Below are 14,947 nucleotides of genomic sequence, written 5' to 3'. Positions count from 1 at the left end.
CCTCCCTGGTAAGGACCTAAACCACTATACCACTTCCCTCCTATTTTATTTGTTTCTGGTGACCACAGATAGCCCCAACATCACAGGACACAGCCCCCCATCTTCACTAGCTGCTCAATGCACCCAGCCAACTATCTTCCCTTAATAACCACTGGACGCATCTAGCCCCATTTACACACCATTCCTGGACCCCAAATCATTTTTAAGAGCAACCCCTATCCCCACAAATTTTCATCACTGCATCTATAGAGAGCCCCCCCCCCCCCAGACACCCAAAATCACACCCTAACTTCATTGTTGGAGAGCCCCCCTCCAGTCCCTTGGAGAGACCCCAATATTACTTACCTCCCACCATCACCAGACTGGACCTAACACCCCACCATTACTGGACTTACCTCCCTCCTGTAAATTGGGCACCTACCTCTGGACACAGCTCCATCTCTCCTGCCCCCCCTGTCTCCTGAACGCAGATACCTGGATCTGGCCTTCTGCGGGGGATTCAGCTGGGACTCTCTTCTATTCCTCAATGGTCAATGAAAGCCGGACAATGTACATCCCGGAGGGAGACCACCAAGGTGAGGGGTCTTAGACCACCACTAACCCTGTTCCCCATCATGCTTACTGCTTCTCCACCCCCCCCCCCCTTTGGGCCACCAAGATGATGAGGAACTACAAGCCCCAGCCAGACCTTCTGCCTGGGACTTGTAATTCCCCTGCACCCTCCGGGCCCCTCTCTCTCCCCATGAGCCCCTGTCATTTAGGTCCTAGCAGTGGCTGTCATAATGGTGATTCACGGGTCCTTCAGGCAGCTGTCATGTTCGATGCAATCCACAGGTCCTTCAGGATGCTCTGACACCATCCTCTGTTGTCTAGAGCTGGCACGTACGTGCTGTAGCATGCAAAAAAGTCTATTTCAGGGTGGCGAGGGGCATTTTATTAAAGCTAGCCTCCCTCCTCCTACCTCAGCCTCTCTCCTATCAGCGTTTTTGGAGGGCACGCTGTCCGAGAGGGCCTCATCTCCTGAGCACACATCTGCTGGCTCAGGCCTGGTCAAGCAGAGAAGGTTTGTTGAGGTTGTCTGCAGTGTGTCACCTCCTCGCTTGCTGTGTGTGTGTGATTTGCAACGCGTATTTTATCAGTTGCCAAATGATTTCTGTGTATTTTTGCTGTATGTGGAATGGCACTCGCAACATGTGTTTATATATCTTTCTATAAATTTATAGATCTGAAACTATTTATACCTTCCCATGTATATTTCGTTGTTCTCTGTAATTGCATTTACAGTTTATTTTTCAACCTGTGAATTCTTGTAGTTCAATATTGCCCGCCTTTATGTGTACACTACAATATTTTATACCTGCTCCCCTCCAGGTCTTTTGATTATTTGCCTCTGGTAACAATAACTCGCCTCCGTGCCCACCTCGCAGTGCCTGGGGACCACATGCACCAAGTCCCCAGGATGGCCGGCCGGCACTGCGGGGCTTACAATCTCAGGCCTGGACGTGAAGGCTGCCTATCATTATGACGGATAATACCGATCATATTAAATAAACAGATTGCTCTCTTCATCTTGTTAATGCATTACCATAAAGCCCAGAGCAGCCGCTGGCTCACAGTGTTTGCTGGGGGAGGGGGGGGGGGGGGGTGGTATGCTTGCCAGGGTTATTGTAGTCAAATAAATGCTGTTTATTTTTTTCAGTGATTATTAGGGAAGAGTAATAATACTTTATCTCAATCATTCATAACAATGTAGCGATTTTAAGCATCGCACGTGATAATCTGGTTGGGTTTCCAATGTTGTTGTTGCTCAGCACGCTGGAAAATCTTCTACAGACTATTCTTCTTTTCTGTAAGAAAATGAGAATGATGCTGTCACTGCGCACTTGTTGGCCAACTCCTACTGGCATTTCTGTTTTTTAGGATGGGAAGATTTAATTGGAGGCGGATGTTCTAATTTCACTGCCGTGCATTATTTGTGAAATTTTTAGACCGTGCTGTTTTCGCTTCACAAATTTTAATGTGTCTCAGGTTTATTCTTCCTTTTCGTCCTTTTTTTTTTTTTTGCAATACACATGCAAAAAAAGTCAGTTTCCAAGAATGATTGCATAGGTTCTCACTCTTGGCGACTGGCGCTAATCGTGAGCTTTTTATGAATCTTTTATGAGGAGAGCAGAAAGTGGATTTGTAGGTGAAGATAATACAAATCATAAAAATTAACTATTTATGAGACGGACAATTGATAAGCAATAAATCAATAACTATAAAGATTTCACGTCTCAGTGTGTGAGCTGAATGCTTCGATGAGCAAATGATTGATAGATGAGATTGCAATTATGACTTGGTGAAATGGCGTCAACATCTGCCTGTCTTTAGAAGACTAACAGACAGTTACTGTTTTTGGAATGTTAGTAAATGGAATCAGCGTGCTGGAAAATATCTGACGCAAAAGAGCCCACGGAAAAGGAATTGGCAGAGTGGCCAAAACAATCAATTTCTAATGTGGAAACAGATGATGAAAATTTCCAGCGATGAACCGGTGTGATTCGGTTTGTTGGAGGATGGAAAAACTTTTAAGAGTTTTCGTCCTCATGGGCGCATTGTTGAGTTTAATCAGGAGCTCCGCCCCTTTCAGCGCTCAGCCCTCCCCAGGCTGGGATAGCTGACACTATCCAGACACACCTGGGTGATGTCTAGATTTGGCGATATGTACTGGGCCAGTGCTGTGGGGAGGCCCTGGAATTAACCCTTTTCTAGCTACATCTATCCTAGTTTATGTAACGAGCCAGTGCTGTCCAAAGTTGGCATTTCAGGGGGCGCAAAGAGTCCATTAATTCACATCTTTTTTATATCTTGGCAAGACTCATCATTCTCTGCCACCAGGCTATAACGAAGGTGTCACCCTCTTGCAGTTCAGGCCCCCCAATTATCGGTTTGCTCCTCAGTATTGCAAATATTCCAGAAGGGCGACATCATTATTTGTAGCGATAGCGTAATTTCGGTGAAACTGGGAAATATGGTGGGGATTTCTCACCGCTGGAGTCCAGCATGGGCTTTAAAATCACTGCGATGATAAAAACTGAGATAATATTCCATCGATCGGTTTATGTAAGGGGGTTAAAAAAACAAACTCTGGGGTAACCAAAGACCGAAACGTTGTTCGCGAGAAATATGGAATTTTGAAAGCCAATAAGGACGATTCCCTTTTTGCTGTAGAAAAGGGAACCAGCTTTTTCCTTGTACTTGTCCTGTTGTAGGGGGGGGGGGGGGCATCACTGTAGGTAACCAAAACATGCAGATATTTCATGTTTGGTTGAAGATCAGCTAGTGATTATTCAGCCTTTGGGTGCCCTGTAAATATTTGCCTTTTGTGATTTTTCTTTTGAGGTTGTGCGCATTAGAAAATGACCCAACTTTTTTTCCTGGCACTCTAAAAAATCCCTTAAAATATTTCTGCTCTCAAAATTGGAAGTTTTAGGTACTTTACCCTTGGGGTGCCTCATCAGAATCAAAATCTGTCATTTTTTATTCTTGCTTTTGCTATGTCTTAGCTGTTGGTTTAGAAATATGCTGGGTTGGCAGCCTGTGTGCATGAAACAGCCGGACCGCCATGGCCCCAAACACAGAGCACACTAGGTAGAAGAGAAATTCTATGGTAAGGTGTAGAAGGTCCGTAGCTATTCCTGCTAAGGTCGCTGACCCCGTGTTAATTCTGCAAGTGAGTCATATGATGGGGAGATTGGATCTCTGATGGAAGGGGGGGGGGGGTTGTAGTGCAGCTTTATCTGATTATTCTGCTTCAGAACCTCTGGGCAGTCAGCGCATAAAAAAAAAGGGTGAACAACTGCTGCTAAATTTGGACATAAACTCTGCTTCTCTTATCCTTTTTTCCCTAAAATTAACCTAGATCGCAGTGTTGGGCTGCAGACTGTAACTATGCAGAAATCTGGCCTTTTAACCACTAAAGCCCCGGAAGATTTTACCCCCTTCCTGACCAGGGCCTATTTTGCGATTCTGCACTGCGTGACTTTAACGGACAATTGCGCGGTCGTGCGACGCTGTACCTAAACGAATTTGACGTCCTTTTTTTCCCACAAACAGAGCTTTCTTTTGGTGGTATTTGATCACCTGTGCGATTTTTTGATCATGCGCTATAAACAAAAAAAGAGCGTCAATTTTGCAAAAATAACAATATTTTTCAAATTTTTTTATATGAAATTCCCCCCAAAAAAATGTAAAAGTCAAATTTTTTTAACATTTTAGGCCAGTTTGTTTTATGCTACATATTTTTGGTAAAGAAAATCGCAAAAAACGTATTTTGATTGGTTTGCGCAAAAGTTATTGCGTTTACTAACTAAGGGAAAGATTTTTGTCATTTTTGTTGTTTTTTTTTTTTTTTTTTTTTTTTAACGCGTAATGGCGGCGATCTGCGATTTTTTTTGCGGTACTGCGACATTGCGGCGGACAGATCGGACCCTTGACTGACATTTTTGACACTTTTGGGGTTACCAGTGAAATTACTACAGTAATCAGTGCTATACATATGCACTGTTACTGTAAAATGACACTGGCAGTGAAGGGGTTAACTTTATTTGAGAGGGAGGGTTAAGTGTGTCCCTAGGGGCGTGCTTCTAACTGTGATTGGCTGTGGCTTGAGGTGTAGGAACAGTGATCAACGGTTCTACATAGTAGAACCGTATGATCACTATTCTTACACAGGGGAGAATGACAGGCGGCTTGTTTACATCAGCTGCCTGCCTTTCTCCCGCTCTAACGGACGATCGCGAGTGACCGGCGGACATCGGGTCCGCCGGGCACACGCGCGGGGGGGTCCGTGACCGAGCGGGAGCGTGCCTCCGGGGGGAGCGCTCGCTCCCCAGAGCCTCACAGGCTAGTGACGTACCCATACGTCACTTTGCCTGTGAGGGGCTGACCGCCGCAGTATATGTACTTGCGGCGGTCGGCAAGTGGTTAAAACCATCATGCCATTGCAGAGCAGTCAGTAGTGGAAAACTGCCTGGTGTTTTCATTTCCTAGAATGCTTCCTTCAGGTTACCTGTGATTAATTGTTCAAAATGGTTGTGTGCCCCTTCTGAGTTTACATGGAATGCTACTCAGACTCTCTTTTCTTATCTAAGGACATATTTCTAAAGCAGTGAATGTGACATCCCGGTGCTTCTGTTTTATTTACAGTGATGGATTCAGCACTGCTAAAGATTTGATAAATTCCCTGCTTTATAAATATGCCCCTAGTGTACATCCGGAAAGGTTTGAACCCCTGCTAGGTCAAGGTAGGGAGGTTTCTCACATTGCAGTCCAGGGTCTGCAGAATGGTTTTTAAAATGAGAAAAGGGCTTTTCACCAGACACATCTCGTTTCAGAATTTCAGCCGCATTTCAGGTGTAGAAAATCCCACGAGTCCAGACAGAAATCCCACTGGGCTTCATTCATCCTTGGAAATCTGTCTCATGCTACAGGTTATAATTGTACAGTCTACTAAGTTCAGCATACTACCAAAAGCTACATGTACACTCACCGGCCACTTTATTAGATACACCTTGCTGGTACCAGGACTCCTGTTGACTTCAGAACTGCCTTTCTTCTTCGTGGCATAGATTCAACAAGGTGTTGGAAACATTCCTCAGAGATTTTGGTCCATATTGACATGATAGCATCACGCAGTTGCTGCAGATTTGGCGGCTGCACATCTATGATGCGAATCTCCCATTCCACCACATCCCAAAGGTGCTCTATTGGATGAGATCTGGTGACTGTGGAGGCCATTGGAGTACAGTGACCTCATTGTCATGTTCAAATAACCAGTGGTGAGATGTTTTGAGCTTTGTGACATGGTGCATTATCCTGCTGGAAGGAGGCATCAGAAGATGGGTATATTGTAGTCACAAAGGGATAAACATGGTCAGCAACAATACTCAGGAAGGCCGTGGCGTTCAAATGATGCTCATTTGGTACTAAGGGTCCCAAAGTGTACCAAGAAAATATCCCCCACACCATTACACCACCACCAGCCTGAACTGTTGATAGAAGGCAGGATGGATCCATACTTTCATGTTGTTTATGCCAAATTCTCACCCTACTATCTGAATGTCGCAGCTGAAATCAAGACTCACCAGACCAGGCAATGTTTTTCCTATCTTCTATTGTCCAATTTTGGGGAGCCTGTGCGAATTATAGCCTCAGTTTCCTGTTCTTAGTTGACAGGAATGGCACCCAGTATGGCCTTCTGCTGCTGCTGCTGTAGCCTGCTTCAAGCTATCAGCTTCAAGGTTCCATGTATTGTGCACTCAGAGATGGTATATCTTGGTTGTAACGAGTGGTTATTTGAGTTACTGTTGCATTTCTATCATCTCAGATCAGTCTGCCCATTCTCCTCTGACATCAACAAGTCATTTTCGTCCACACAACAGCCGCTCGCTGGATATTTTCTCTTTTTCAGACCATTCTCTGTAAACCCTATAGCCGATTGTGTGTGAAAATCCCAGTAGATCTGCAGTTTTTGAAATACTCAGACCAGCCCATCTGGCACCAACAACCACGCCACGTTTAAAGTCACCTGGATCCCCTTTCTTCCCCATTCTGATGCTCAGTTTGAACGTCAGCAAGTCGTCTTCATCACATCTAGATGCCTAAATGCTTTGAGTTTCTGCCATGTGATTGGCTGACTAGAAATTTGTGTTACCAAACAATTGAACATGTGTACCTAATCAAGTGGCCGGTGAGTGTATATATAGGCTCCCCTTGCATATTTATTGTAAGATACTTTCATTTTTGTGCTATTCAGCCTAAACGTAGATGATTGTAATGTGTATGGCCAGCTTTAAAGTTTAACTATAGCTTTCATTTCAGTATTACACAATTGTACGGGCTCCTCCCCTGCACTGAAATTCATCACTTTGACTTCACTGCACACTGGTGTACGTTTATGAAACTGAGAAGTTTTCTTTCAGTTCACTTCTCTGTAGTTCTCAGAGGAAAATGATCTCCTCTGGCACCCTGATTATGAAGCGGAGAACTTCAGTTCCCAGAGGGAGAAGTTTTTCCTCTGAAAACGGCCAAGATCTGTGTAAAATGAATGTGCTGCCTGTAATCTTGTGAGATATAGCAAGATTACAGTATGAGAAAATCACCGAAACACTTTGGTGCCATTTATTAAGAGGTGGTAAATTATCACCGCTGAATACACGTGTATTCTCAGAGGAGACCCCCACATCATGTTAATAAAAGAATTAGTCCCCCTTCGGGGATTCTGTCTGCTCTCCCCGATTCTCCACCTCTGGGCTGGTAAATCTGGGAGTGTGAATTCTGGCACAGATCGCCAGTGAAGTGCAGACATTGCAGCTTCATAAACTGGCCGTTTCTGTGTCTGTCAATGACAGATTCTCCATGTGTGGAGATGATCAGAACATGTTCTCTCCTGGTCATCTCTGTTTCATAAACCAAAAATTATCCGAGATGAGCTGTGATCATTAAGAACATCATAATAGGGACATCATCATAAACGGACACCACTGTAAGCTTCTTGCGATGTTCATAAAAAGCTGCAGCAAGTCAAGAAGAACCTGCCTCATTTCCTGGCTGGAGGACATCCAGCATCATCATGCCCTTTCCTCTCCAGCCTTACCTCCCAGTAGCTTCAGTACATCTCTCAAGAGCCCTCAGTCCTGATGTAAGCAGTGGGCTGACTCTTGGGAGGAGTTATGCAAATATCAAAATTAGGGCTGCGCATCTTCACTTACCTCACGATTCGATTTGAATAGGATTATTAGGGTCACGATTCGATTCCGCAATGCATCACAATTAACGGAAGTAAGCAAGGCTGTTGCGCAGGAGAGCTAGGCGGGAAGTGGACGCCTACATGCGTCTTATCCAGCAATGACAGAAGAGGGAGGGAGGGGGAGGAGACAGAAGAGGGAGGGAGGGGGAGGAGCCAGAAATCGATTTTTCGGGGGGGTCCGCATCGATGCAGAATCGCGGGTGGCCGCATCGCGATGCATCGATGCAACAATTATTTTCAACAGCCCTAATCAAAATGCAGTGGTGTGTAAAGACCCGTACACACGATACGAAAATTGGAAGGAAAATTTAGTCCGACCATTGATCTGCCGATTTTCGGATTGTTAGTATAGTGCCTTCGACAGCCGATTACGGATTTTCGGACGACAAAAACTAGATGTGCAGGCTATAAAATTTTTATCGTACGTCAACACAACGTCTGATTTTCATTTAATTAGTACAGTTTTCGTCCGAAAAAAAAATCGTAAAAGCAAGACTACGCATGCTCAGAAACGAAAGAACACATACAAAACAATTCAACACATGACATCACTTCTGAAGTTGAATTCTGTTGTACGAGAATTTTCGTATGAAAGTAACCCCTAAAGTGTTTAGGTTTGACCTCATATTATACGGTTTTGGTAAATCTTAAGGAAAAAATCTATAGACAATTGTATAGTGTGTATGGCCCATTAGTGTGGAAGAGTGGGCATACCTAGATAGGCTACATTTGCATGCAGACCACCCTTGGTAATGCCCACATGAGATTCTGAGCCTCTGTGATTGAAAGAACTGAATTCCAATGAATGAAAGGGGTGGGCCAGGGACAGTCAGGCTTGGGAGGAAAGGACTGGATGATGCTGGATGTCCCCCAGTCAGAAAATGAGGCGAGCTTCTAATGCACATTGTGAGAAGATCACAGTGTGCAGTGAAATCAGAGTAAGCAATAATCATAGGCAGCGTGCGTATGTGCAGCTGCGGGCTGGGAAATGCCTCACTGCCTATGATTGGCGGTGTGCAGTGACGGCTTCCTGGGGGGTACGATACGAACACGCCTGATCCCATCTCTAGTAAGCAATATCAGTACAGGAGAGAAGCATTTATAACTGTGCAGGACTGAAGGGAAGGTTGGAGTTCAGATTTAAAATCAGGAGAATTTCACGTAATTATCAATTTATCGATCTGTGCGTTCATTCTAACCTGTGTCTGTATGGTTCTACTTTGTGTGGGGTGTGTGTGTGTATACATACAGTGCCTTGCGAAAGTATTCGCCCCCCTTGAACTTTGCGACCTTTTGCCACATTTCAGGCTTCAAACATAAAGATATAAAACTGTAATTTTTTGTGAAGAATCAACAACAAGTGGAACACAATCATGAAATGGATTGAAATTTATTGGATATTTCAAACTTTGTTAACAAATAAAAAACTGAAAAATTGGGCGTGCAAAATTATTCAGCCCCTTTACTTTCAGTGCAGCAAACTCTCTCCAGAAGTTCAGTGAGGATCTCTGAATGATCCAATGTTGACCTAAATGACTAATGATGATAAATAGAATCCACTTGTGTGTAATCAAGTCTCTGTATAAATGCACCTGCACTGTGATAGTCTCAGAGGTCCTTTTAAAGCGCAGAAAGCATCACAAAGAACAAGGAACACACCAGGCAGGTCCGAGATACTGTTGTGGAGAAGTTTAAAGCCGGATTTGGATACAAAAAGATTTCCCAAGCTTTAAACATCCCAAGGAGCACTGTGCAAGCGATAATATTGAAATGGAAGGAATATCAGACCACTGCAAATCTACGAAGACCTGGCCGTCCCTCTAAACTTTCAGCTCATACAAGGAGAAGACTGATCAGAGATGCAGCCAAGAGGCCCATGATCACTCTGGATGAACTGCAGAGATCTACAGCTGAGGTGGGAGACTCTGTCCATAGGACAACAATCAGTCGTATACTGCACAAATCTGGCCTTTATGGAAGAGTGGCAAGAAGAAAGCCATTTCTTAAAGATATCCATAAAAAGTGTCGTTTAAAGTTTGCTACAAGTTACCTGGGAGACACACCAAACATGTGGAAGAAGGTGCTCTGGTCAGATGAAACCAAAATCAAACTTTTTGGCAACAATGCAAAACCTTATGTTTGGCGTAAAAGCAACACAGCTCATCACCCTGAACACACCATCCCCACTGTCAAACATGGTGGTGGCAGCATCATGGTTTGGGCCTGCTTTTCTTCAGCAGGGACAGGGAAGATGGTTAAAATTGATTGGAAGATGGATGGAGCCAAATACAGGACCATTCTGGAAGAAAACCTGATGGAGTCTGCAAAAGACCTGAGACTGGGACGGAGATTTGTCTTCCAACAAGACAATGATCCACGACAGTTCTATATCTTTATGTTTGAAGCCTGAAATGTGGGAAAAGGTCAAAAAGTGCAAGGGGGCCAAATACTTTCGCAAAGCACTGTATGTATATATATATATATATATATATATATATATATATCTTTTTTTTTTTATCAGCCATTTGAAACCCAGATTGATCTAGCAGGCAGATGCCATTTTCCGTAAAGAGTAGAAAAACAGAGTGCTGAAACTTTCTTTCTGATTGAAGTGAGAGAGGATCACCTTGGTAACTGATGTCATTAATATAGCAGGTTTAGGATGACGTAACCGAAAAATGTATAGCCAGGATTGCGCAAAAGCTGTGAACAAGCAGGCGTAAGTTAGGTGTAAGTAGAGCCGCAACGACAAGGAGATGTACTACAGCTTGGAAACCCATTTGAAATATCACAATCCCAGTTTTCTAGAAACGTAAGAACTTACCTCTGTCTGCATGGAGCGTGTACAGTATGTACCTGCTCACCATGTTTGTCTGGGTTTCCTCCTTTTTTGTCCACTTGCACTTTTAGCATTTTTCAAGGTGTTCTCTAACTATGTCTTAGTGCCTGAAAAGTGTTCACTTCATTAGATTATGATTCATAGGGGATTCCTATGAAACCCTTTGAGCCCAATTACACACTAACTTTGCAGTAATGTACATAACAAGCGTTGTGATGCCATTCATTTTGAATGGGCTTTCTCCGGTATTAATGTGTGACATAACGCAGTTAATGCACCACAAAGAAGTAAATAGGCTCTCAAAGGAAATGTAAACCCTAATTTAAGGTACACACGGTCAGTTTTTTTTCTTTGTTTAACCCAGCGGGATGAACAGAAAAAAAACGTACAGATCTCTGTACTAACACATCTGATGTTGTTGCGGTGACCTTCCCTGCTGAGCTATTGTGTTCTGACAGGACGACAGCCCCTCACCAGATTACAGTGATTTACCAGCATGCTCATTCGACAGAAGATGGTTATGAGACCGGCATCTGTCAGATGGGGAGCTGTATATATGAGCTAAAAGTTGGCTGGTTCCTGACGTACCAATTGTTTTCGGCCCATGTGCACCCGGCTTAAAGCGGAGTTCCACCCAAAAGTGGAACTTACGCTTATCTGATTCCACCCCCCCTCCGGTGCCACATTTGACACCTTTCGGGGGGAGCGTATACCTACTTTTGACAGGTACCCTGTCCCCACTTCGTTCAGACCTCGCCGTCACCAGTTCGGCCTCTCCTCCCTCCTCCTTCCCCTGCCAGTAAAAGAGTGGGAAATGGCTGTGAGGCCACAATGCAGCTTCACTGCCGGGTTCCCTTACCGGAAATAGTGGTGGCAGCACACGACAGCCGATGGAAACATTGGCTGGGGTACTGACATCACTGGATTCCAGAACAGGTAAGTGTCCCTAATATTAAAATTCAGCAGCTACAGTATGTGTAGCTGCTGACTTTTAATTTTTGGAGGGGGGGGGGGAACTCCGCTTTAAAAATGAACTTCTCCTACTTGCCCCCATTTGATTAAATATACCTTTGAGTGTTTTGTGTTATCTGCTCTGTAATTGCAAGAAAATACCTGTTGATCTGAGAGATATTTTGTGAGCCGAAAACTTCCTGTGCTCTCTACCTGTGTTGCAATCTTATCAATTACATTTCTTCCCAGCTATCTATGTGACTCAAAGAACGCCCCCCCCCCCCATGCTATGGAGGGAAGGGGAAGATTTCTGTAGTCCTGTCCAAGGGTGACAACCCCCCTTCTCCATAGTTACTGTGTGGTGAGTGAGTGTTGTCTTCCTGGGACAGGAAATTAGTTACCCACAAAATCACCAGATGAAAAAGAAAATGAATGCCACCATCACAGATATGCTTAAAAAAATATTTGTTGTGTGTTTGTTGCCTTTTTACATCTGTAACAAGGAATTCTGTACATCCTGTTTAAAGTGTACCTGTCACAAATCTAGCCAATTAATCTTAGAGATCTTCAATGAAAGCCATGTGTTAAGATATCAGCAGATCCAGGGATATGGGCAACAGAAGTTACTTTCTATTGATTGATGCTTAGGAGTTGGCAGGGCTAATCTCCCCTTTTACAGCCAGTTCTCAGTAAAGGAAAACGAAAATTAAAAAAAGAAGTGTTCTGATTCCAAAACTTTACTTAACACCTAAACCAGCCATACATGAATAGAAATTCAGCAATTCAACAGGGCCTGGACAAATGTCAATCCATGTATAGACAAGGTGGGTGTACAGAAGTCGATCTACCAATTCGACATCTGTACAACGGTCCTATTGGAAAATTTCTGCTTTAGTCGGCAAATAAAGCAAAAAAAAAAATGAATCATCTATGTCTATGGGCTACCTTAGGCTGACCCTTACACTGAGCTTTCCTCTTACCTGAAAGTGAGACTTCAACCCTCAAACTAACCCATGATGCTTAACCACTTTAGCCCGGAAGGATTTGCCCCCTTTATGACCAGGCCCTATTTTGCGATTCTGCGTTACTTTAACGGACAATTGCACGGTCGTGCAACGCTGTACCCAAACAAAATTTACGTCCTTTTTTTCCCACAAATAGAGCTTTCTTTTGGTGGTATTTGATTACCTGCGCGATTTTCAGTTTTTCCGCTATAAACAAAAAAAAAGCGACTACTTTGAAAAACAATATTTTTTCACATTCTGCTATATGACATTCCCAAAAAAAATATATAAAATCAAAATTTTTTAACATTTTAGGCCAATTTGTTTACTGCTATATATTTTTGGTAAAAAAAAACGCAATAAGCTTATTTTGATTGCTTTGCGCAAAAGTTATTGTATCTACTAACTACGGGAAAGATTTATGTAATTTTTATTGTTCTATTTTTTTACTAGTAATGGCGGCGATCTGCGATTTCTGACATTTTTGACACTTTTGGGGGGACCAGTGACATTACTACAGTAATCAGTGCTAAAAATATGCACTGTTACTGTAATAGTGACACTGGCAGGGAAGGGGTTAACCCTATGGGTGATCAATGGGTCAAATGTGAGCCTTATGCTTACTGACGTGTGTGTGTGTGTGGGGGGGGGGTTTCTGTGACAGAAACAGAGATTGCAGGTTCAGCTATGCTGAATCTGCTGCTCTCTTCCTGTCTGTCACTAAGAAGATCCGCCTGCTTTGTTTACATAAGGAGGCAGGTCTTCTCTTCGTGTCCCTGAGGATCGGGGGAGGGCAGCGGCAATCGGAGCTGCTCCTCCCGCAGCTGGCCCGCCAGAATCACTTGCAATCCAGTGACATAGGTCTACGTGGCTGGACCAAGGGAAGCCGCACTGCCGCAGTAATATTACTGTGAGCAGTCGGCAAGTGGTTGTAAACGATCACCTTATAAAACAACTCATTAAAGGAGTTGTAAAGGCATAAGGTTTTTTATCTTAATGCATTCTACGCATTAAGATAAAAAGCCTTCTGTGTGCAGCAGCTTCCCCACCCCCATAGTATTTACCTGATCCCCATCTCTGTCCAGCTATGTCCATGAGTCCTTTGGCTGTCCGGGACTCTCCCTCCCGATTGGCTGAGACACAGCCGCAGTGCCATTGGCTCATGCGGCTGTCAATCAAAGTCAATCAGCCAATCAGGAGAAAGAGAGGGTGGACACGGAGCTGCAGCTTGGCTGGGGTGCCCCCATAGCAAGCTGTTTGCTGTGGGGGCACTTGACAGGAGGGAGGGGCCAGGAGCAGCAATGAGGGACCCGAGAAGAGGAGGATCCAGGCTGCATTGTGCAAAACCAACTGCACAGAAGAGGTAAGTAACAGTATCTCACAAAATTGAGTTCACTCTTACATTTTTATAAATATGTTATTATATCTTTTCATGTGACAACACTGAAGAAATGACACTTTGCTACAACGTAAAGTAGTGAGTGTACAGCTTGTATAACTGTAAATTTGCTGTTCCCTCAAAATAACTCAACACACAACCACAGTTCCCAGCATAGCTAGAGAGCTGACTACAGTGTGCTCTCCTGTTTAGTGTGGTCAGTTTTTAATAGGAAAGCAGAGGGACTGGCAGGAACACCAGCTTTTTCCCACAAAGGAAGCATACAAAAAGCACTGGAGACTTTTTCATACAAGTACATGGTACAGCAGCCACATAGCAGGAATATGAAATAATGGGGTAACAAACGCTTTAATCTCCCATTAACACCCAACCCTAAGCCTAGGTCAGGGATATGCAAACTGTGGCCCTCCAGATGTTGCATAACTACAAGTCCCATGAGGCATAGCAAAACTGACAGACACAAGCGTGACACCCAGAGGCAGAGGCATGATGGGACTTGTAGTTTTGCAACAGCTGGAGGGACACAGTTTTCATATCCCTGGCCTAGGTTCACACCTTTGCATTTTTGTGGCCTGCGTTTGTCTATTCATTTGACTGGGTTACCATGCCTGCATTTGCAGCAGGAAAAGGTGCATGCATCTTTTTCAAAACGTGGAACACAGGGAAATCCCATGGTCATTTTGACCATGCGATTTTCCTGCGGTTTCCGCACCCACAAACACGCTGTGTTTTTACAGGCATGGGGTTGCCATTCAGAATGAATGGCAGCCCCATGCGTTTTCTCACAGCAGCGCATTTTCACTGCGGGTGGTTGCGGGCGTAGGAATCGCCACACGCATAGGTGTGAACCAAGCCTTACACTTGGACGTATATTTATAAATGTTTTCACGCAGCTTTCATGCATGATTTACCATTATACTGATCAGAATGTATTGTGTAAACCATGGGTGCATGTTGTGTGA

General features: G+C 44.0%; 1 protein-coding gene across 7 annotated transcripts in view; it reads left to right on the top strand.

Annotated features, from left to right (window-relative positions):
* The first annotated feature begins 295 nt into the window (after positions 1–295).
* Positions 296–14,947, top strand: part of CACNA1C (calcium voltage-gated channel subunit alpha1 C) — an 800,624-nt gene continuing 785,972 nt past the window's right edge. For all 7 annotated transcript variants that reach the window (XM_082255705.1, XM_082255709.1, XM_082255707.1 and 4 more), the window contains exon 1: positions 296–575. In XM_082255705.1, coding sequence (XP_082111831.1) covers positions 527–575 — 49 coding nt within the window. In that variant the 5' untranslated portion in view covers positions 296–526. The remainder of the gene's footprint in view (positions 576–14,947) is intronic.

The sequence above is a fragment of the Pelophylax lessonae genome, assembly GCF_965119305.1.
Source record: "Pelophylax lessonae genome assembly, chromosome: 4".
NCBI classification, from domain to species: domain Eukaryota; kingdom Metazoa; phylum Chordata; class Amphibia; order Anura; family Ranidae; genus Pelophylax; species Pelophylax lessonae.
Note: the sequence above shows the minus strand (reverse complement) of the source record. Positions and strands in the feature narration are given on the sequence as shown.